General features: G+C 31.6%; 3 protein-coding genes and 2 long non-coding RNA genes across 11 annotated transcripts; 3 read left to right on the top strand and 2 right to left on the bottom strand.

Annotated features, from left to right (window-relative positions):
- Positions 1-3,418: 3,418 nt before the first annotated feature.
- On the top strand, positions 3,419-4,709 carry LOC106453236 (photosystem I chlorophyll a/b-binding protein 3-1, chloroplastic). Its single transcript, XM_013895503.3, has 3 exons — positions 3,419-3,679; positions 3,764-3,825; positions 3,918-4,709. Exons 1-3 carry the CDS (start codon positions 3,536-3,538, stop codon positions 4,531-4,533), a joined length of 822 nt encoding a protein of 273 aa, XP_013750957.2. The 5' UTR covers positions 3,419-3,535; the 3' UTR covers positions 4,534-4,709.
- LOC106453227 (MLO-like protein 6) lies at positions 4,541-11,186 on the bottom strand. The gene is made up of 15 exons (XM_048736310.1): positions 10,842-11,186; positions 10,440-10,497; positions 10,065-10,330; positions 9,862-9,978; positions 9,694-9,754; positions 9,447-9,610; positions 9,246-9,340; positions 9,112-9,161; positions 8,975-9,015; positions 8,710-8,883; positions 8,574-8,609; positions 8,422-8,489; positions 8,259-8,319; positions 7,675-8,174; positions 4,541-5,068 (listed from the first exon to the last, which is right to left on the bottom strand). Exons 1-14 carry the CDS (start codon positions 10,986-10,988, stop codon positions 7,725-7,727), a joined length of 1,788 nt encoding a protein of 595 aa, XP_048592267.1. The 5' UTR covers positions 10,989-11,186; the 3' UTR covers positions 4,541-5,068; positions 7,675-7,724.
- On the top strand, positions 5,104-7,264 carry LOC125576381. Of its 2 annotated transcripts, XR_007314749.1 has the most exons (3): positions 5,178-5,775; positions 6,007-6,232; positions 6,310-7,264. It is a non-coding gene; the product is annotated as an uncharacterized LOC125576381 (long non-coding RNA). The 2 variants fall into 2 exon arrangements; XR_007314750.1 differs by having other exon boundaries at positions 5,104-5,775; positions 6,007-7,264.
- A 230-nt stretch (positions 11,187-11,416) lies between the features above and the next one.
- Positions 11,417-16,097, top strand: LOC106378503. 6 transcript variants are annotated; one of them, XR_002664672.2, is made up of 6 exons: positions 11,417-13,430; positions 13,800-13,861; positions 13,977-14,033; positions 14,132-14,180; positions 14,252-14,401; positions 15,019-16,097. It is a non-coding gene; the product is annotated as an uncharacterized LOC106378503 (long non-coding RNA). The 6 variants fall into 6 exon arrangements; XR_001275882.3 differs by lacking the exon at positions 11,417-13,430 and adding an exon at positions 13,434-13,547; XR_002664673.2 differs by lacking the exon at positions 11,417-13,430 and adding an exon at positions 13,472-13,524.
- Positions 16,098-21,306: 5,209 nt separating this feature from the next.
- On the bottom strand, positions 21,307-21,923 carry LOC106378509 (protein RALF-like 9). Its single transcript, XM_022691662.2, has one exon. It carries the CDS (start codon positions 21,786-21,788, stop codon positions 21,561-21,563), a length of 228 nt encoding a protein of 75 aa, XP_022547383.2. The 5' UTR covers positions 21,789-21,923; the 3' UTR covers positions 21,307-21,560.

Raw genomic sequence — 21,923 nt, forward strand, 5'->3', positions numbered from 1 at the left:
GAAATAGTAATAAACAAATACTTTTGAATATTCTTTATGTCCTCTAATATTCGGTTTCTTTATACCTAATACTCAATCATTATAAATATAAGCATAAGCATTTTCATAACCATTAAAGTCTCTTTAATTTTTTTAAACTTAGTTATGGGTTCCATAACCAAAATTTCTAACCTAACCAATGTAAAATATAAAATCAAAAGTTTAAAATAATATGTGCGTTAAACTCACGGATCAAAATAATAAAATATAAAATCAAAGAAAATCCGCTCTTCGAAAATGCGGATCAAAACAATTAAGATCTTATAAGTATATTAGAAATGAAGAAGGAAAAGTCGTTTTAAAAAAAAAATAGTGTTTTCGTATACAGGTCTAAGGAACCCCGTATAAATTTTAAAGTTTACCGGGTAATACCCAGATTGACATATACAGAACAAATAATACTTGTTTTGATAAATAAAATATATAGTTTCAAATTTTCTTCGTATTCTTTTATCCTTAGAAAAATATGTTTTAACTTTTTTTTTAAATATGTTTAACTTAGGGTCTATTTTTTTGTAATAACAGATCTATATTACAAAACAAAGACCCCATATATTTAACTTAGAGTCTATGTTTTGTAATATAGATCTGTTATTATATATTTGATAAATAATGTTAAAACAAAATTTTGAATCATAAATAAGTTGGTATTTCAATATACTCGTCGAAGGCACAAACTTTTCAAACGTATGTCGATAGGATTATATAAAAGCTAAGTGAAAATGACTACAATATAAATAAATAAATATATATATATATAGCTTTTATTTAAATGTGAATCAATGATGAACTACTTCATTGCTTTTATACAAAAAGCTTTTATGCAAATGTGTTTTATAATAAGAGTGAATTCATTAGATGCGTAGGAAGTCAATGTAATGTGCTGAATAATAAGTAATGCTCGTCGAAGGCACAAACTTTTCAAACGTATGTCGATAGGATTATATAAAAGCTAAGTGAAAATGACTACAATATAAATAAATATATATATATATATAGCTTTTATTTAAATGTGAATCAATGATGAACTACTTCATTGCTTTTATACAAAAAGCTTTTATGCAAATGTGTTTTATAATAAGAGTGAATTCATTAGATGCGTAGGAAGTCAATGTAATGTGCTGAATAATAAGTAATGCTTGGGTTCCCTATGTATTTAAAGATCTTTTTTTTTTTTTTGTAATTTATTTGTCAAATGGTTGCCAAAATATGGGGTAAGTTGATTGAGATATAAACGTTTGGTAAACATTGATATTTATTAGATTTAGTTTTACCTTAGTTAGACTTTTTGTGTAATTTTTTTGTTAAATAGTTGCTAAAATATGGGTAAGTTGATTGAGATATAAACGTTTAGTAAACATTGATATTTATTAGATTTTGTATTACCTTAGTTAGACTATATTTAAGGAACATTATTTAGTAATAAAACACAATTTTACCTAGAACTAAGTTGAATACAACTTTGTGCTTTTGTTTTAATTATATTGATAATTAAATGTGTATATAGTTTACCTACAGTAGAACCTTTATAAATTAATACTCGATAAATTAATAATCTTTATAAATTAATAAATTTCACCGATTCCAACTCGGACCGGTTCAAAATTTGACACAATCGATAAAATAATAAAGATAATAATTTTTTTTAGAAAATGCTATGTAAATATATGGTCCCATTAAAATTATAAATTAATAATTTATATGTATATATATTTTATATGACTAAGAACCTATTATAATATTCTTTGTTTTATATTCACAATAAATTTATCTTTATATTTTCTTAACACTTAATATATTTTTGATGAGTTTTAGAAATATTATATCCAAAACATATTTAAGTTCTATGAAATATATATTATATACACCAAATAATAAAATTTAATTAATATAAATGTCAAATTTCAAAAATAAAATAAAAATTAATGTCTATACACTAAAATCAAATATTTTTCTTATCTAAAACTAACAAATCTAAATAAGAAAACTTTTATAAATTAATATCTCTATAAATTAATGAAATTTCAAAGTCCCAATATTATTAATTTATAGAGATTTTACTGTATTTAGTTTATTATTAAAATAATTTTAAATAATTTGTGTATTTTTTTCTCACGATCAACTTCACGCTTTTCGCTTAAAAAAATCCTCTTAACCTTTCTTCGCGATTCCGGTGAACTCTCTCTGGAAATGTTGGCCAACTATCGCAGACTTAACTCCATCCTCTTCTTGCTCTGTCGGAGCCTCTTCTATTTCCGGCGATTCAAGACGATGTTCAGATCAAACCTCATCAAAAGGCCTTGATTCCTCTGAAGAAAGAAAGACAAAACGTTGGATAAAAAAAAAATGAATTCAACGTGATTTAGTGTAACTCAACGTCAAGAACACGGTAAATTTGAATAAAATAAGTTAGACTTCCTTAATTTTCTCAGATTTAAAACACAAAATATATGAAATATAGAATGTAAACAAATATTAGACTACATATTATAAAAATGATAGAACATAGAGAAAATGATAGAATTTAAATTCTACCATATTTAGAACATTTCATACAAGTAAGAACATAGAGAAAATGATAGAATTTAAATTCTACCATATTTAGAACATTTCATACAAGTAAGAACTCATTGTTTTATGTACGATATATAAAAGAGTAAAAGATAGAACACAACTTAACGATCTCTAAAAAATTTTACAATAAAGTAAAAAAAACTTACAATACATATTATATTTTATAAATAACAAAGACATTTGATTAGCTCTCATGAAGACATATTATATATTTAGATAGATCACAGAGAAGACGTTATAATACGAATTATAACTTTTATAAAACGTGTAAGATAAGTTAGAATCTCTATTTTATCCTTTTAAAAAAGTTATAATATACGTTATGACAAATTTAGATCAACATATCCAAAAAAATTAGATTTAATTTTTGTATATAAAAATGTGAAATATTCTCATGATGGTAAAGTTTTTTTTTCTTATTTTTATTGATATATAATTTATAATTATTCTTTTTGTTATTATTAGGGAAATTATGTATAAAATTGACTAATTAATGCAAAAAGGTAAAAAGGAAAAAAAAAACATTCTCATTATGGCCTATTTTACCAATTTTCCGAAAAATAAAATCAAGTTGTTCTTTTAACTGCAGAGGTACATATGCATTCAAATTTTCCAATCAATTAAACATTTGATAAATTTTCTATCCAATTGGCCTCAACGTAAAGATTTTTTTTGCTCGTGTGTGGCAGATAAGAAAAACACAAACAAAATCTCTTATCTAACTCATGTTGCCACGTGGACAGATATAGTTGGTGAAGCAGATACTAATCTAATCTGACCAAAACCAGTTGGGCTATTTCAAAGCCACAAGTAGTTCTAATGGACCTTGTTCCTTCTACTCTTTAACACTAGGTTCCCTGCAGACCATTATTCAATAATCATCGTCTCTTGGTGACAGAAGAAAAGAGTTTAAGCAAAAAAAATGGCAGCACAAGCGCTTGTATCTTCTTCATTTACCTCCTCTGTTCAGACCGCTAGACAGATATTCGGCGTAAAACCAGCTGTGTCCGTATCACAGAGGAAGGTTTCCTTGGTTGTTAAGGCTGCATCAACTCCACCTGCCAAGGTACATGATACTACTCTCTAATTATTTAACAAACAGTGTGAAATGAACAATTGTCCGATCTTGGATTTGTGTGTTTGGTTTCAGCAAGGAGCAAACAGGCAATTGTGGTTTGCATCATCACAGAGTCTCTCTTACTTGGATGGCAGGTAATTCCAAATATTTGATTTTTTTAAAGCTTCAAGACGTGTAGAGTTTATAGAGAACGATTCTTAACTGGAGAGTTGTTGTGATTCTGAAGCTTACCTGGCGACTTCGGATTCGATCCGCTTGGTCTTTCAGACCCAGAGGGTACTGGAGGCTTCATCGAGCCGAGATGGCTAGCCTACGGAGAGATCATCAACGGGAGGTTTGCTATGTTGGGTGCAGCTGGAGCTATTGCACCTGAGATTCTAGGAAAGGCCGGTCTGATTCCTGCAGACACTGCTCTTCCCTGGTTCCAAACCGGTGTGATTCCACCTGCAGGGACATACAGCTACTGGGCAGACCCTTACACACTCTTTGTTCTCGAGATGGCTTTGATGGGATTTGCCGAGCACAGGAGGTTGCAGGACTGGTACAACCCAGGATCTATGGGTAAACAATACTTCTTGGGTCTAGAGAAAGGTTTCGCGGGTTCAGGTGACCCGGCTTACCCCGGTGGACCATTCTTCAACCCTCTTGGGTTTGGAAAAGACGAGAAGTCGATGAAGGAGTTGAAACTCAAGGAGGTCAAGAACGGTAGACTGGCAATGCTCGCCATCCTAGGCTACTTTGTGCAGGGATTAGTGACCGGTGTGGGGCCTTACCAGAACCTTCTTGATCATTTGGCGGATCCCGTCAACAACAATGTCTTGACCAGCCTCAAGTTCCACTGAGATGATCATATCGTATTCATCTCATGGTGTTTTATGTTGGTTTCCCATTCTCTTGTATCCTACAATCTTGTTTGTTTCTCTTGGTACCATCAGTTTCTTTGTGTTGTAACACCCTGTGTAAACATATTCGTCTTTTGTAAGAAATAATGGCCATAAAGAACAACTTCTAGGATTAATGGTTGGTATTTAGAAATAACCAAGAAACTCAGTTAACATATTTAAAAGAATGTTATGGAATTATTTACAAGTAATGCTTAAAAAGAACTCATCTCAAAGAATATCAAACCTGAGACCTATTTTGGTTTCAGATAATTCCATGCATCCTTTTGATGATATGTGTGCCAACTTCATAGTGAACATATTTTTTAGCTAGCTCAAAGCTTTTTTTCCCGGCCCATAGATTTCTTCCTGAAACATTGTCTATGACAATAAGATAAACACTTTGGTAGCTGAAAAGTGTGAAGTGACAGATAAAAACGAGAAATAATTAATGTATAAATAAGGTCAAATTTACACAATAACACTGTTTCCATATCTTTATATATAAAGAAGGGTTTGTATCCCTCCCAGGCTATCCACATCAGCTGACAGGTCACATATTCAAATGCTATACGCGCGACACCTGTCCCAGACGACTGAAACTCACCGTTTCATTTATTCCTCTTCTGATGGGCTTTTTAATTCACGTTTTATGGCACGTTTTCTATATGCTTAAAGGGCCTGAATAGAAAATGTATTGGGCCTTGCATCTCTAAACCTAAAGTTGTCTCTCTTATGGTCTCGAAGTCAAGGTTCTCACCGTCGTCCTAATCATGGTCATGCTACCGCCATGGATTCACAGTCGTGTTCTGTTAGTCGATTGAGTACCAGCGTACCCTAATTGAACGCAAACCGGTATTTTATTGAATTCTCTCTACTGCCGTCAGAAAAATTTGGATACGTTACAGCAAGTCGGTTGAATTCACGCCATCATTAACAACAACTTTCCACTTCTCAACACGATCAAAGTCGGTTGAATTCACGCCATCATTAACAACAACTTTCCACTTCTCAACACGATCTGTCATTGAATGCATCCCCATTACTTCTATTGCGTGAATCTTCAAGTATAAATAGGTAACTCTTTCATCAGTTCAATCCAATCCTCTCAGAAGCATGCTATCTAGATCCGCTCTATATCCACAAAGAAGCCGCACAGCTTACTTCGTAGTCACCAACTCGCACCTACTCAGCCTCCCACAGGTTAACTTTCTTTCTTCTACTTTTTGGTTCTTGAGTAGGCTTTTTTTTTCTGGGAAAGCAAAGTGAAACTTCGACATTTTATCTATTTCTTCTTCACCTACATTCTCTTTTTGTTAATTTTCATGAAAATGATAAACCCCAAGTTTGATTCCAAAATAAAAAAAAAAATCTGAGAAATGATCAATAAGTTTCAACATTTTTACAGTTTTTGTTTTCTTTTCTTGATTTCAGTTTGATTTCTCTTCAGCTCTGCGGTTAAATTTAGCAAATGTCATATGACAAGCGGATAGCACGGTTTCTCAGCTTAAAGCTATTTCAGAGCAACTTGCTTCAGCAAAGCATTTGGAGGTTCTTCAGGTGTCTCTACCTGCAAATGTCCAAACTGAAATCGAGCAGATTGGAGAGATACTGAATTCTTCTATAGCTCCAATGACATAAGAGACGTTCTCAATTCCGTGTAAGAACAACCCATCTGTTACGAATCCTTATGTTAAATCTTGAAAACAGTGTAACAGGTCATCTTCTTTATTGCAGAAGGGTGGCGCTTATCACAGTTTCAATCCTTATGCTTACCTCTTTACAATTCTTGGTCTCGGTAAGTCACAAATCTGCATCTTTTGTAATGTTTTAAGGTTTTGAAAGATGAGCTTCTGTATATCTCCTGCAATCTTCCACTACATGTTTCTCAACTGTATGTATAACTCATGATCTTATCTAATCATCTACTCTTGCAGTTTCTTCAATTTTTGGGATACATCTCATTGTCTACACGAACAATAACCCTGGAATGTTCTTTTTGTACTTTTTATAAGTAAGAACTATTTGAATCTTTTCCTCTTCCGCAGCCGTATGATTCTTGGATGGTGTTGGTGACTGATGATTCTGGTACATTCATCTTGAGCAGAGCATTCCTTCTGTTACAAAAATATGTCTCATGATTCTTCATGAATTTCTTCTTTATCGTTCAAATTTGTTAATGTGTTTGGTTGAGCATTAGTGAAACTGCAGGCAGATGTATAGCTGAGCAAATAACTGAAGTGCTTATAAATTTGGAAACATGACCATGCATCCTCTGCACACGTGACCTGCAAGCCTTTTAAAATATGTTAACAGATCACTTCTTCTCTAATTCAAATTGTGCTTACAAAAAAATTCACCAGTATTATATACAGTAAATCAGTTTAGTGGGATACAAAAAAAATTCCACCAGTTTCAGATTTTCTATTTTGAAATAATTTTAGTTAAAATGAATAAGTTATTTCTTTTGCATCGTCTAAATCATTAATTTTAAGAAAAACTGTATAAAGAAAAAGAAAAAAAAAACAGTTTATTTCATGAACAAATCTAAGAGACAGAAGTAAGTTCATTTTACTTAATATTTATAACGTGATTAGACCGTAGTGTTTTAAAAATATTATTTTACTTATTTTTATTAAAGTGAAATAAACATTGAGAGTATCTAAAAAATATATTATAATATTATAATAACTAGACATCATATAATTTCAAAAATAAATTGTTGAAATTGTTGTGAAAATTTTATGAAAGTAAATTGTTGTGAATACGTTGTTACAATTAATAAGAAAACGGAGTCGTACAAATATTTTTTCAGGACTGTTTCTATCTCTCAAAACATATTTAAAAAAAATGTGATTCATTAAAATATATATTTCATTAAGTAAATTATATCACACTCATATTAATTAATTAATTAATATATCTGCCAACCATGATAAATCAATGCTTATTGAATTAGAAATAAAAAATACCAAAAAGTTAAGACAATTAGCAAAATCTAAGAGTTAATTTACCATATAAACAATGGTATCTAAAATCAAAGATTCACGATAAAATAAAAATATAACTAATATTCCGCCCGTAGGGCGGGCCGACCCTAGTAAACTTATAAACATACGTATTAACAAATCATCACTAAGAAATATAAACAATCACTTAAACGAAAAATCCCTCAAGCTAATACTACTAATCTCATGCTGGTGAGTTCTTGCTTGTCCAGTTCCAGGAGGAAGCTCCACAGCTGAAGAAGATGCTGGCTTCTTCTTCTCTGAGTTTTCTTCCCTAAACCTAGAATGATACTTCACGGAAGAAGAAGAAGGTTCTTGTTGAGACTCAACATCCCACGTATCGAAGTCAGAGTTTCTCCTCGGAGACATTGAGTTAGCGAAACTTTCATCAGCGCTTCTGCTTCGTTTGTGGACATTGTGGAGGAGATGGATCGGAGAAGAACCGTGTGTTGGTGTAGCTGGACGACTAGAGAAAGGCGTAGTCGACTCTGAGGTTCTTCCATGTTTCATTTGCTTCTTAGCTGTGTGGTGCCAACTCTTTAAAGCTACTGCTACTCTCTCGTTGAACACTGTAGGTTTCATCTTGGAACCCATCTAAACAAATATTCACCAAAATCAAAACGTTTAGAATTTGAAACTGAAAAATTTCCACTCTTTGCTTAGTTTATGTCTTTGTACCTGAGTAACTAGAGCGTATAGAGGAAGAGTAACGTAGCTGCAAAGAACCTGTACAATAACTCTGCAAGAAGAAAGAAATGGTTGTGACTTTGTTAATATTTAAAGGAATGGTTTGATTTCTCAGTTTCTATGATTGGTTAAATCTTAAAAGCTTTTTACTTACCCAACTGAAATTCTGATGACCACATCTACTGTGTTCTTGTGGAAACAGTTCTTGAGCTTGAACTCATACTGTAGAAACAACAAGTGTGTATTTCAGTAAAGGGTGCTTGAGAAACTGGTAATGGAGACCGTGGAATTATTTTGTTTGCTTACCGTAGTCCAGGCAAAGAAAGCTAGTTGAAACGCATTCTGCAAATTGGCAAACATGTTTGTTTATTAAATTTGTTTTCAAGCATTTTTCTGTTGTTGTAAGGATGAAGGATAAAGAGTGCGAAAGTATGTACTATACCGTGAAAAGGACTAAGTGAACGAGGAAGAGAATGAAACGTGGACGACCGAACCAGAAGAGATGATCACCGGGCTGAACAAGCGGCATGCCTTTCACTATGTCCCCTTTCTCTTGGATTAGAAGTCCTAGTTTTGTTATTATCACTTGAAGTTTTGTTCCAACTATAAGTATCACCTGCAGTTTGTTTTATACCATTCATTCTTGTTAAAGAGACCAAACTGTAACCAAAAGAAAATGTTTCTTTGTATAAAGTTTTGTTGCTTACTACTAAGGGAATGAATGGTTGCCAGACGTAAGAATTCAATCCTGTTCATAACAAAGGCAGAGCAAGTATATCAGTTTTTTTTTGGGATTGTTTTTAAGTGTTTAAGAATGTAGCAACGTTTTGAAGATGAGTTGTACCGTTTGTGTTGGTCAGGAGGAATAGCACGGCTACAAACCATATCACAGGACTGGAGAAAGGCAATTGGTAACATCAGATTATGAAGTAATTAGTGAATTTTTTTTCTTTAAACAAAAAATATTAGTAGCCATACCTGATTTCAACGATTGTTTTGAAATCTTCCTCTAATGATCTCTGAATGTACTTTCGGAAATCGAACCTCGCATCGCTCCCTGGAGCCAAATGGGCCTGAAGAAGAAGAAGAAAAAATCGTTTTGCTATGCCGTTAAGACCTTAGCTTTTCCAAACAATGTGAAAGGTTAAACAGAAATAAAAAAGATTTGAGTTGTTTTACCATAATGAAACCATGTCTCAGCGTTAAGTAATCAACTTTGGTTACAGATCCAAAAAACTGTCTAAAGAAACATGCAATCCACAGTGTAATAGTCGATTTGCTCCAGAAGTTCAGATGTCTACGCCCGAAAGATGTATCCCTCGCAAACCTAAACCTCTCAGGATCTGCATTACATATGAAAAGATGCCTCATTAAAGCTTCACACTCAGTTTCATCCATTCAAAGTTCGTAAGCTATATGTATATACCGTGTGAATACTGATATTCAATTGTCTTTGTCTCCTCTTCCCACCTCTTCCATCTTCTCATCTGATGTTGCAGAAAGAAACAAAATGCAAATCCATTCTTTAGCAAAAAAATAATCAAGATCTCAACCGGTTTTGACCATAATGTGGATGTAATGTAAGAGAATGTACCTTGGTCTTTCCCAAAGCATAAGTAAGAATGCAGTAGATCACATGACAAACAGCAAGAACGAAGATGAATATATGAAGCTGATGCATCCCGTAGGACGATACAAAAGCCACTTGTCCCTGGAAACAAACATCAAACGAATCATATGTCAAATTTTGAAAAAGGGTTTACATAAAGATAAGATTTCGGAAGAGTGAAGTGTTACCTTTTCTGCACACTTGTCATAGCCTTTGGTAGCCAAACTCCTTCGAGGAATGAAAGATTCGACTAACTCGAGAAGCTTTCGACCAGAGTTTTCTTCATCTCCTAGGTCCTTCCCGGTATCTTTTTTTGTATTGGGATACTTCTTCTCTTCTTCGGATCTACTGCAAGGGCGCATTGATGCTGCGACGCTCTCGGAGACGCAAATTTGTGAGATATAGTTTTGTCCAATTGTTAGCAGTAGTGATATGAATCCCATCAGCATAAGCTCTGCATGTTTTACATTTAATTAATATCTAAATACGATTAATTAATATAGTTGGTTACATGAATATTTTGGAGGGAAATTATATGTCTTATATTAATACTATTTTTTTACCTGCTTTCACTTTTTCAAGAGCTTCATACAGTGCTTTTTTGTTCTTCCTTTTAAACCACTATCATAAGAAGATGATAAAGAACATAGATTGTTAGTCATGATTAGTATCAGAAAAAGAGGACGCATGTAACCAACACAGAAACTGTAAACCCTTTTGGGTTTTGGCGGTTAAAATCAGTGAGATCAATTTTGACTTAATAAAGAAGAACTAACAAACAGAAACAGATCAAGAAGAAGAACCAGAGAATCAATAAGAACGAAACAGACACAAAGAACATAGGAATAAGAAGAAAAAGATAATCAAGAACTAAACAGAAAAAGAAAAAGAAAATGAAGAACTAAACAGACACAGAAACAGAGAACAAAGAATCAAGACGAAGAAAAGGTATAAAAAGAACTTACGTTTCCTAATTTGTGGATCAGTTTCTCAATGACAATTGAAATTAGAAGCAAGAAGAAGCAAACAACGGCGACCGCCCACGTGGAAGTCTGCTGTAGCGTTCTTTCAGCCACCTTTTCAGCCACCTTATCAGCCACCTTATCAGCCATTAGAGCTCACAGAACAACCTCAAGCGAAAAAAGCCTTCCTTTGGAAAGTTTTCTCCCCCGTAAATAGTAGCTAATATAGTATAGTCAGAAAATTTATAAAATAAAAAACGCAGTTTGATATTATTCCTTTTGTTTGCCCTCTTTTTCTTTTTTGTTTCTTTGTTTATTTGCAATCATGAAATTCGTCTTATGTCATAATATAAGCAGAGCGGTGAAAGAAGACGACCGGTGAGTAGGCATATTTTGAAAAGTTCAAAGTTTTTGACTTTGAAACCATTAATATGACTTTTTCAGAAACATCCCCTGTGATCCGTTATGTATTGTTGAGTTGTCCATTAAATTTAATGTTTCTGTATAACCATTTTTTGGTCTAAATGTTAAAATGTTCCTGTTTCTGTATAACTTATCCTCCTGCATGTGTTTCTTTTGTAGTTTGTTTTTAAGTGTGAATTAATTATTCACATTTTGATGTAATCGAAAAGAGAGATTAGTTAAGTTGCCGACAAATCAAATGATTACTCAAAGTAATGTTTTTGTTTTTTTTAACTCTCAAAAGTAATGTTTAATCCGAAAACGGACGAAATTCATCGTCTCTTCAAGACGTTGACGTATCGAGAGTTCCCTCCAGGTTAGGGAGATTTCTCGCAAATCTGAAACTCGTTGTGCATAACTGTGACTGGGCCATGACATGAAGTTTACTTTTTGGAATTTCAAATGTAAAGAAACTTTGATAATATATCCAAGTCAATGAATTGTAAATCAAAACGAACACCAAAACCTATAATAAATAATAATTTTAAGATGACATTGATTGTTTGTTTGTTTTACATTTAGTGTATACAAATACTTTTTCTAATGAAACACAACTTTTAGTATCTATATATAATAAGCAAACCTGTTCTTGTTTTCGTATGACATCATTTTTTATACGAAAAAAAAATCTGATCCAATGATTAGAATTCTCTCGTCCCTATCTCTCCCTTCAACCGTTCAGCTCTGCAACTCCGATGACCTGCGCGTGGTGGCTCCGTTAGCGCCACCGCCGGTCCCTTTAGCTTTATTTTGATTGTCTTTAGTAGATCTCGTGTTTAGATTATGTTAGGGTGGGTTTCTAGTTAGGTAGAGGGCTTTGGTTCGAGGAGCTTGTATCGGGTCACGATTTTCATGGAGGTCGTGTGGCTAGTTGGTTGGGTCCGCCGCCGGTTCATGGTGGTCCCTTATCGAATCGTGTCTCGGATTCCTTCGTGCTTGTTTGGGTTGGTTAATCGGATGGTCTTGTAGCGTCATGGTCTTGGCGGGGGTTTTGGAGTTGATTGCTGGTGTTGGTCTTTCCGATTGGTGTGTGTTGTATCTTTAGCAACGGGTTTGTTTTGGCGGGGCCAAATGTTCCGGCTTTAGTTTCTATAACAGATTTCTTGTTGGTTTGGCCTGGTCTTGTTCCTGTGCTCGGCTTTTTTTCTTATCCGTATCAAGGTCGCCATGCTAGGAGTTGGTTCAAGTCTGGTTCGTGGTTCGTCTTTTGTATGTGGTCTTGTTGCGGGAGCATCTACTCTCTCTTCCTAGAAGCTGTGTGTTTCTAGTGGGGTTATTAGCGTCGCAGTGGGTCCGTTCTTCAGTTCTTCTCTTGCGAGGAGGTGGCCATTCTTCAGTCGGTAGATGGCTGAGTTTGGGATGCGAGGGTCCGCGTGTAAGAATTGGAGGTCTTGGAAGGCGTTTTCCCGGTCAGAGTTAAAGGTTTTTATCTTGTGCTTGAGCTTGTTTTCGGTTTTGGCTCCTCTTGGTAATGGTCGTGGTGAAGTTTCTGCCTTTGTTCTGTGTTATGTTACAACTATCTCGGCCGTTTAGAGTCTGGTGGGGTTCTTGGTGATCACGCTTCGCTTTGTAGCTGTGTGGTTATACTCGAGCTCTTGTCTTTCAGCTCTGTTGGCGATGTGCAGATGGTTTATTTGAGTATTATGGATTTGGAGACCCTCTAGTGATTAGTCTCAAGTTGGTATGAATGTTGTTATTTTGTTTCTCTAGATAGTCTGGTTCCCATAAATCTCTTGGGTATAGGTTCCCGTAAATCATTCGGGCTTTGTTTGCCTGAATATGGCATTATGTTTGTAAGTTTCGTTTCAGAACTCTGTTTAATCAAATTCCACTTGTGACGGAAAAAAAAAAGATTAGAATTCTCTTTATTTTATGATTTAATTGACATTAAACATTTTTGTTATGAATGATGAAGTCATCAATGTTTTGGCAACTCTTCTTTCAACAGTCATTTATTTTAAACAACACAACTTTTTAAAAGACACAATCATAAAATAAATTAATATCCAATGATGGAGTTTACCCTGAAATTACAATCCAATGGATACAATTTTGTTTAAGATGAAGAGTATGACATCATCAAGTCACTTTAGCATACGACGCTCTTCAGAGGCGTCCCCTAAATAAATTGTAGGAATTTTTCACACTTAATAGTTGTATCTTTTCACACACAGATTTCCTTTATGAGTTATATGTTTCTAAAAGTTTATATATTGAAGAGATTGTACGCTTTCAAACTTGTTTCAGGTTTTCTATGATTATCTCTTCTGCTTATTATCTTTCTCCGTTTGCTCCAATTTAATTTTGCGGCAGCAGATCTTTGTTTCTATAACCCCTTCTCTCTTCTAGCGATAATTTTATATTCGGAATATTGCTATTTATCTGCAATTTGCTAATTATTAAATTTATTCTTTTTTGGAGTTTTTGCTATTACAATAAACATACTTTACTTTTGCTTAGATGTCCTCTGGTAACTCTTCTTATTCATTGTTTGATTAGGATCCACAATTCAGAACAACTATATCATTTGCTGATGATCCATAATTTAAACTCAGATTAAGGTATTTCTATTTCTCTGCTGTTTGCTAATTATTAAAATTTATTGTCCTTTGGAGTTTCTGCAATTACAGTAAGTATGTTTTTTCTTTGATGTCATCTGGTTCATTATTTGATTAGGTTATGTTGGATCCACGAATCAGAACCACTCAACCATTCGCTCTTCTTATCGTGAAGGTATGTCTTCTGATATCTTCTCAAAATCTTATATAGGATGGAGTGTGTTTGTGGTATTTTTAAACGTTTTCTGACACGTGAGGAGGTATATCTTCAAGGAGTTAGAGCAGGTATATGTCTTCAAGATAACAATTCTGATACGTGAAGGTATGTCTTTTGGTATTTTATGATTGTTAGTATCTCCACATAATCATTATTCATTTTTAAATATTGATTAGGTGGAAATACTAACAATCAGATAATATATCAGCCGCATCCCCAGAGTGGGCTCCTTCTCCGGCGTGTTCCCGACCACGGCTCCTCTCTCTGATAGAGTGATAGGTGGCATCTCATCTTCACAGCTTCTGCTTAGAAGTCCCACATGATCAGTAATTTTTCTTAGATGTCTTTTGGTTATTTGTTACTTTATCTTTTTTCTTCATCATTAGTTTTACTCCCATCCAGTTTTATTGTCCGATAGCTTTTCTGTGTCACTTACTGTGGTTTTTTTTCTGTGTGGAAACAATTGACTCTTTCTCTAAATTTTTTCCTTGTCTGTTTTCACCACCACCAACTGTCACACTCTCTTAACTTTTCCCTTAGGAAAATATTTTTCTCATAAACTTATTGATCTCTTCTGGTACCATTTCTCCAAATCAAAAAGGTACTTTCTATACTGAATCACCGTTGAAACACAACTAAAAGGAAGATTTACAACTCTTAAAATTGTTTCATATAGCAAAAGATTCGAAGTGAAGAGTTATGATTTTCTGTTTTTATGAAGTTGATTGTAGTCATTTATCCATTTTAGTTCCATGAATAAGTTCAAAATGGTATTTTACCAAGTTTTTTTGGTCTTCCACGTTAGACAGAAGAGAATGGATCTAACTTATTGCATATAGTGTAGATATGTTTCGCTAACGAGAGTATAATATTATAGATTTGGATGTCTGTTTCTTAGGAGTTGTACATATCACATTGGCTCAAAAAGTTTTTTCGTTTCCAGTTTGCAGCCGAGCAAGAGGAGGGAGATACATGAATCAATATGTTTTCTTCTCACCGAACATTTGGGTTTGAACTTGCGCTTTGGGACCAGATTCTGTCGGGAAAGTGGCTCTTTCCTTTTGTATCGTCTGTACATGCGAGAAAATCGTTCGTAGTGGTAATAATTATGTAATGTTCACTAAGACTCAAGATTTCCATGGAAAATTATACAAGGCGCTCTTCCCCTAGGCTATAATCTCCCAAAACAAGGGATTTTCCTTGACACGCAGATGCAACGAACACTGGACAACTCTCCAATTCCTCTTTCATTGTGAAATGGCTAAAAAAGGTTTCTAGTACTTTGCTGATGAGACAATGCCCTAACGTACATAATCTAGCCTCTTTTGAACAAGCCTTTGATGCTTTTAAAGGTGTTACCTATCTACCACCATTGGGAATCTCGGTTGACTTGTTCCCGTGGATATGCTGGAATTTTGGGATGGTAAGAAAAATAGTCTTATTCAAGATCCTATGCCTTTCCATTCGAAGTACTAGAGAATGGCATAGGCACAGCCGCACAGTCATCTTTATCACCTCCATGCAAATCCCGCCTTAAACAGAATCCTATACTTACTGCTTTTAATTGTTTAACGCGTTAAACAGATGCAGTGTGGAACCAATGTAGTAAAGCTGCAGGTTGTGGATGGCTGTTTCAGAATTCCAATGGTTTCTATATTGGACAAAGATTGTGCCTAGAGCAGCATGTCGTTTCCCCCTTCCAAGCAAAGGCTTTAGCAGTCTTCTCAGCCATGTACAACCCAAAGGACTTCCTTCGGCTGAGATCTATGAAAAATATGTATCAAATCAAATTGTCAAATGCTTATTAAAGCAATTAACTCGAAGCTTCCTTCGGCTGAGATCTTCGAAATCTTCTGGGACATCGAGTCTCTATCTTGTTTATTTTTGTATGTGCCTTTCGTTACGACTAGAAAGACACTACGTAATGCTTCCTTTGTATCTATCATCTAGTGCTGATAGCTTTGAATTAATATGTTTTATGTTAAAAATGTAACATTAATCTACTAATAATAGCAATCCCATTTAATTCCAAAGGTTGTGAATCCACTTATGTTGAAAAGTTGCGTCTTTTGTAAAAACTGTTTAAAAAGTTGTCTTTTATAAAAATGTTGGAAGGTTGTGTCTTTTCTAAAAATTGTTTAAAGATTGTGACTATTCATATAAGTATCTTTTAGAAAGTGAAAAGTTATGAGTATTCTTATAAGTATCTTTTCAAAATAACTACTTTTAAATTGGAAGAATGTGACTATTCAAATTGAAGAGTTGTGACTATTCAAATATATTTTTAAAATCTATAAATAGTCGATGTCTATGCATTTGTCAAAGTAAAATTTTCACTAATTTCACTAATTATAAAATGGTGAAAAAAATTTCTATGCAGTTATTTGGTTATAACTTTTTAGAAGGTATTTAAATGAAATGTTGTCAACAAAAAATAATAGAAAGAATTTTATGTGTTTGGATAGCCAAAATCTTAAACGAAACAACAATGTTACTAGATGAAAAGGTTTGTCTCCCACTAAACAATACACTAAAGAAAAAGAAAAAAATTTCCTTCACTTAAATCTGGAAAGCATCGTCTTCTTCATCTCTCTCACATTTTATTTGTTATTTTCTCCAAGCCTCTGCACCCTCTCGTATTTTTAAATGTATATCCTGAGACTCGTCTTCATGCTCTGTTAGTTTCTATCTTAATTTCCATTGGATTATTAGATTTTTTAGTTGCTTATTTACTTCTAAAATGTATTGTGTTAGTGGAGGATGGTTCTACGCTTTCCACCATTTAATGGGATGATATCATGATGATGACGAAGCATTATAAGAATGATTTTGTTGTTGTTGATTAATAAAAGATTGTGTCTTTTCATTAAAAATTGTGGTTAGTTTTGTTTTTCCAACATGCAACTATTGGAAATATTTTTAAAATATCACAATAAGTGTTTTTTTATTTTTTTCAACATGCAAGTATTAATTATTTTTAATTAATTATAACATCTTGAAAAGTGAATTCTCTTAAAAAAAAGAGTTATAATATGTTAATAAGAGTCTTTCTACAATTAATAATTTTAAGAGTTGTGTTTACTTATTATTAATATTCTGTCTTTTTCATAAAAAAAAAACATTGATAGTTTTGTTTTTCCAACATACAAATATTAGAAATTTTTTTAAATAGTTAAAATTCACAATAAGTGTCTTTTTGTATTTGTTCAACATGCAAATATTAATATATTTTTCAATTATTTATAACATCTTAACAATAGGATTCTGTTAAAAAGTAATTATAATATCTTAATAAGTGTTTTTCTACAATTAGTAATTTATGAGTTTTGTCTACTCTTTATAAAAATGATGTATTTTCATTAAAAACTGTGAGTATTTCTGTTTTTCCAACATGCAACTATTGAAAAAAGTTTTGGTTAAAATAGTTAAAATATCACAATATGAATTCTTTCAAAAAGTAGTTATAATATCTTAATTAGTGTCTTTTTACAATTAATAATTTGGAGAGTTGTGTGTCCTCATTATAAGAACTATGTCTTCTCATAAAAAAATTGTGATTAGTTTTATTTTTCCAACATGCAACTATTGGAAACGTTTTTATAAAATGGTTAAAATATCACAATAAATGTTTTTTTTTTGCATTTTTTCAACATGCAAGTATTGGAATTTTTCAGTTAGTTATAACATCTTAACAAATAAATTCTTAAGAAAATAGTAATACTATTTTAATGAGTGTCTTTTTACAATTATTAGTTTAAGAATTATGTCTTGTCATCATAAGATTTGTGTCTGTTCATAATAAACTGAGATTAATTTTGTTTTTCAAACATAAAACTATTGAAAAAAATATCTATTAGTAGTTAAAAATACACCAATAAATAAGTGTCTCAATCCTCATACGGCTAGTGTTCCAAGTTACTATCTATATGGTTTGGAGGGAGAGGAATGATAGGAAGCATATGAAGAATCCGAGACAGGCCGGCCAATTGGCAAAGGTCATCGACAAGACTGTGAGGAACAGGATCACATCCACAAAGTACACTCAGAAGCCACGCTTGCGAGGCCTACTTCAGCTCTGGTTCACAGCTCACATGTAGATTCATAGCTCTGATTTGATTTTCTTTTTTTTTTCTGATTCTTTCTGTACATAAACATTATTCTCATTTGATGACTAATAAATTTAAAATTTCATCAAAAAAAAAAAGATAAAAAAATTAAAAATGTTGTTAAATAATCTCAGTAAGTGTCTATTCTAAAATTATGTGTGTTTTTCATATGCAATAGAGAGTCATTTTTAATGATGTGTCTATTCATAATGTATTGTAAATGTAGTATCTTAAATTAATTAACTCAAATCTAAAGTTTGATTTTCCATATAGATCTTTGAAAATCTATAAATAGTCTATATAAAAAAGTTCCTCATTGTATTTTTTCAAAAATTTATCAAATAATGATGAAAAAACTGTTTGCATTCCCTATTTATAAATTCTTAGAAGATATTCAAAAGAAACGTTGTCAACAAAAGATATTAGGAAAGGTCATTCAAGTTTGGGTAGCAAAAATCTTAAATGAAATAATGAAATTATTAGTTTTAGTTTTCTTTTACTAAATGAAAATTAAGGTATGTTTGACAAAACATGAAAAGTACATTTTTTTTTGAAAAACTGCTTTTCTTATTATATATCTTCTACTAACACATGATTCATGTCTTATATTTTCATACTTTTAGGTTATATTAAAAAAATTGATCATGACAATGTTGTTATAAATTTATAAATATCTTAAATATTCTAATAATTCGATTTGTTGTGTAATTAAATTATTATTATTATAATATTATATTATATATTTTACAAAATTATCTATATGGTTTTCAGGTATATTGCATGGTTTGTAATATCATGCTTTGGTGTGGATATTGTTGTCTTATCCAGTTTCATTTATTTGTTTTTAAGAAAAACTTCTAGGTCCTATTTAGATAATTTTATTTATTAATATATTAATATTAAGAAACTTAAACCATGAAAAAATATTTTTATATATGTACTTTTTAATTTATGCATAATTTTTATATATGTACCATTTATTAATTGACTATCTAATTACACATAAATGGGAATGATTGTTGGAGATTTAAATCATTCTTTGAAACCAACAACAAAATCAACAATTGCAACTAACTAAAGGAAACATTACATTTGTTCTTGATTTTAACCTTTGGTGATGGACTCCTGCAATATTTGGTAATGAACCATTGTAATTGTTGGTAATTGTAGCATCTCGTGATTATAGCATTTGGTTATTGTAGTAGTCAGCGATGAGCCATTTTGAATTTTTGTGTTATCTATTGCAAGCACTAACTAGCGATTGCAATGTTTGGTTGTCAACTATTGTAATCCTTAGCCCTCTATATAAAATAATAAAAATAATAATCACAACTAAAATAAAAATTTACAACAGTCAAAAATAAATTAGAAAAAGATACATTTTTAAAAGTTCATTAAGGATCTTGGGAAAAACATATAATTTCGGAAACTTTGATTAGTTTGAAGAGAATGTCAAAATATTTAAGGATGTGTCTTCTCATTCTAAAAGTTGCATAGATTTTTAAAAAAATATTTTTTCATTTATTTTATATCTATTTATCTACATTTTAAATAATATTTAAAATTATATAAAAATAACCTGGTAATTATATTTGCTGAGTGATTTAATTCATTTGATAATATTATATATTTATAAAATTAATATATTTAATACTTGTATCTTCTGAATTTCACACTATTTTTCTTTGGTCGGTTATTCCCAAATTTTCAGTTAAGCACAAAACTACTAGTGCAAAATACATGTATTATCAATAGAGAAGTATAACTGCATGCAATATATTTATGCAAAATACATGTATTATCAATAGAGAAGTTTTTTCCGAATTTCGACCACTGGGGAATTAACATTTCGGCATCGCCAGGGACAGAGAACCGCCAGGGACAGAGAACCGACACGTGGCAACACGTGACTAGTCTGGATCACTTATGTGGGGCCAGAATACCTCTGTATAATTAAAAAAAAACAAGTTTTTAAAAAAAAAAATTAATTGATAATATAGCTTATTTGTTTTTATAAAATGAGTTCCTGTCCGATATTGCACGGGTTCTTTACCTAGTTATGAAAGTAAAATAGCTCCAAATCCCCTATATATTATTTGAGAAGCATTGCAACATTTTTTTGTAGCCACGTGTCATCACTAGAATGATTCTTAGAATCCTTAGAGAAATAGGTTGGTCCATGTAAATATATAATAAGCTTTTTATTAAACCACAATAAATACATTATTAATGTGCTTCATTATTTCCTTAAATAAGATTACGAAATTACCTAATGTTGCTAAAGTATATATGACAATTAATGATTTTGAATAATAAAGATTTGATAAAAATAAGTATGTATTATAATTATATTTGTTAAATTTTAAGCTATTAAAATAAATTAAAAAATCATAGTAACCATATAATAAAAATAAAAATAAATAAAAAAATTATTTATATATTATATTTTAAATTTATAAAAACGAGTATAAACTACTAAAACTGTTAAAAGTTTCACATTCAAATTTTGTGATCTATGATTTAAAACTTTTGTTATGACATGATACAAATAGTTAAAAAATAATATAAGTTGAAATTATAAAGTTTCATTTAATAAGTATCAAAAATAAAAAAATATATAAATATATGAATCATTTTAAATTAAACTATATGCCATAAAAAATACATAAATATCTTAATTTTGAAATTTACTTTGAACATTTTTTGATAAAAATTTTGAAAAAATATTGACAATTTAATTTTTTTAAATATTATAAATTGCTTAAACCATTAATTCCACAGTGAAAATTTTGTTATCACTAATTTAGATTTTTTGCTATAACAGATACAAATGATAAAAAAAAATAAGCAAAAAGCATCATCTAATAAATATTAATATTAACATATACCATATATATGTTACTATCATTTAAATTTAATTATATATCATATCAAATAGAAATTTTTTTTTTTTCGATTTATAAAATTTATATATATGTTCGCACAAATTTAATTATATAAGTAGTAGATAATGATTTTTTTATTCAATATATATTTATTATTTCATAATATGTTATAAACATATTATATATAAATAATTTATATATATAATGTTCATTCCGCGCAAGGCGCGGATCTTAACCTAGTTTAGTTTAAACAGGGAATTATATATTTATATTTGTTTGATCGTAACATCATCGTGTTAATTTAATACAAAACCAATAACAGACTAATTAAATAATAAAGGAAATCAATTTGATCATCTCAAATCAATACGAGGATTGCATTTCTATAAACTAACCAAGATTTGTTCTCCAAGTTAGAAGCCTGTCAATCTATTATAGTAATTAGGAAACTAATTTGATACATGAATATGCTCTTCGGTTATCATCTGTATAAATTAACGAGATTCACGGCACCGATCGGCCGACTCGCATCCTCTTTGGTAACGATTGACTTCTTGCTTCGTGCAGGTGCTAGAATTCGCCGTATCGCAAGCCAAACTGTGATCTCCACTACGAAGATCGCGATAATTTATGTATCTTGCCTCAATATTGGTTGCTGCAAGAGCCAATAACACTACAAGAACTAGAGAGACCAACACTTTGACATTTTTAGACATCCTCATTTATTACTAATGATTTGTTATTTTCCAAATAAATTAAATAAATAAATTTGTAAAAGAAACCCCGGGTAAGAGTTCAATTTATTTTATTTATATATTTAATTTATTTGGAGTTGGATCTGTGGGATTATGAGTAAG

The sequence above is a fragment of the Brassica napus genome, chromosome A1 (genome assembly GCF_020379485.1).
Source record: "Brassica napus cultivar Da-Ae chromosome A1, Da-Ae, whole genome shotgun sequence".
Taxonomy (NCBI): domain Eukaryota; kingdom Viridiplantae; phylum Streptophyta; class Magnoliopsida; order Brassicales; family Brassicaceae; genus Brassica; species Brassica napus.

What these genes read in the sequence shown, in the direction of transcription:
- LOC106453236 (XM_013895503.3), top strand. Translation starts at nt 3,536, where the DNA reads ATGGCAGCACAAGCGCTTGTATCTTCTTCATTTACCTCCTCTGTTCAG. An exon ending in CATCAACTCCACCTGCCAAG is followed by an intron (nt 3,680 to 3,763) that starts GTACATGATACT and finishes GTTTGGTTTCAG; the next exon opens with CAAGGAGCAAACAGGCAATT. An exon ending in CTCTCTTACTTGGATGGCAG is followed by an intron (nt 3,826 to 3,917) that starts GTAATTCCAAAT and finishes GTGATTCTGAAG; the next exon opens with CTTACCTGGCGACTTCGGAT.
- LOC106453227 (XM_048736310.1), bottom strand. Translation starts at nt 10,988, where the DNA reads ATGGCTGATAAGGTGGCTGATAAGGTGGCTGAAAAGGTGGCTGAAAGA. An exon ending in TGAATATCAGTATTCACACG is followed by an intron (nt 9,611 to 9,693) that starts GTATATACATAT and finishes TATGTAATGCAG; the next exon opens with ATCCTGAGAGGTTTAGGTTT. An exon ending in TTCACTTAGTCCTTTTCACG is followed by an intron (nt 8,610 to 8,709) that starts GTATAGTACATA and finishes GCCAATTTGCAG; the next exon opens with AATGCGTTTCAACTAGCTTT.
- LOC106378509 (XM_022691662.2), bottom strand. Translation starts at nt 21,788, where the DNA reads ATGAGGATGTCTAAAAATGTCAAAGTGTTGGTCTCTCTAGTTCTTGTA.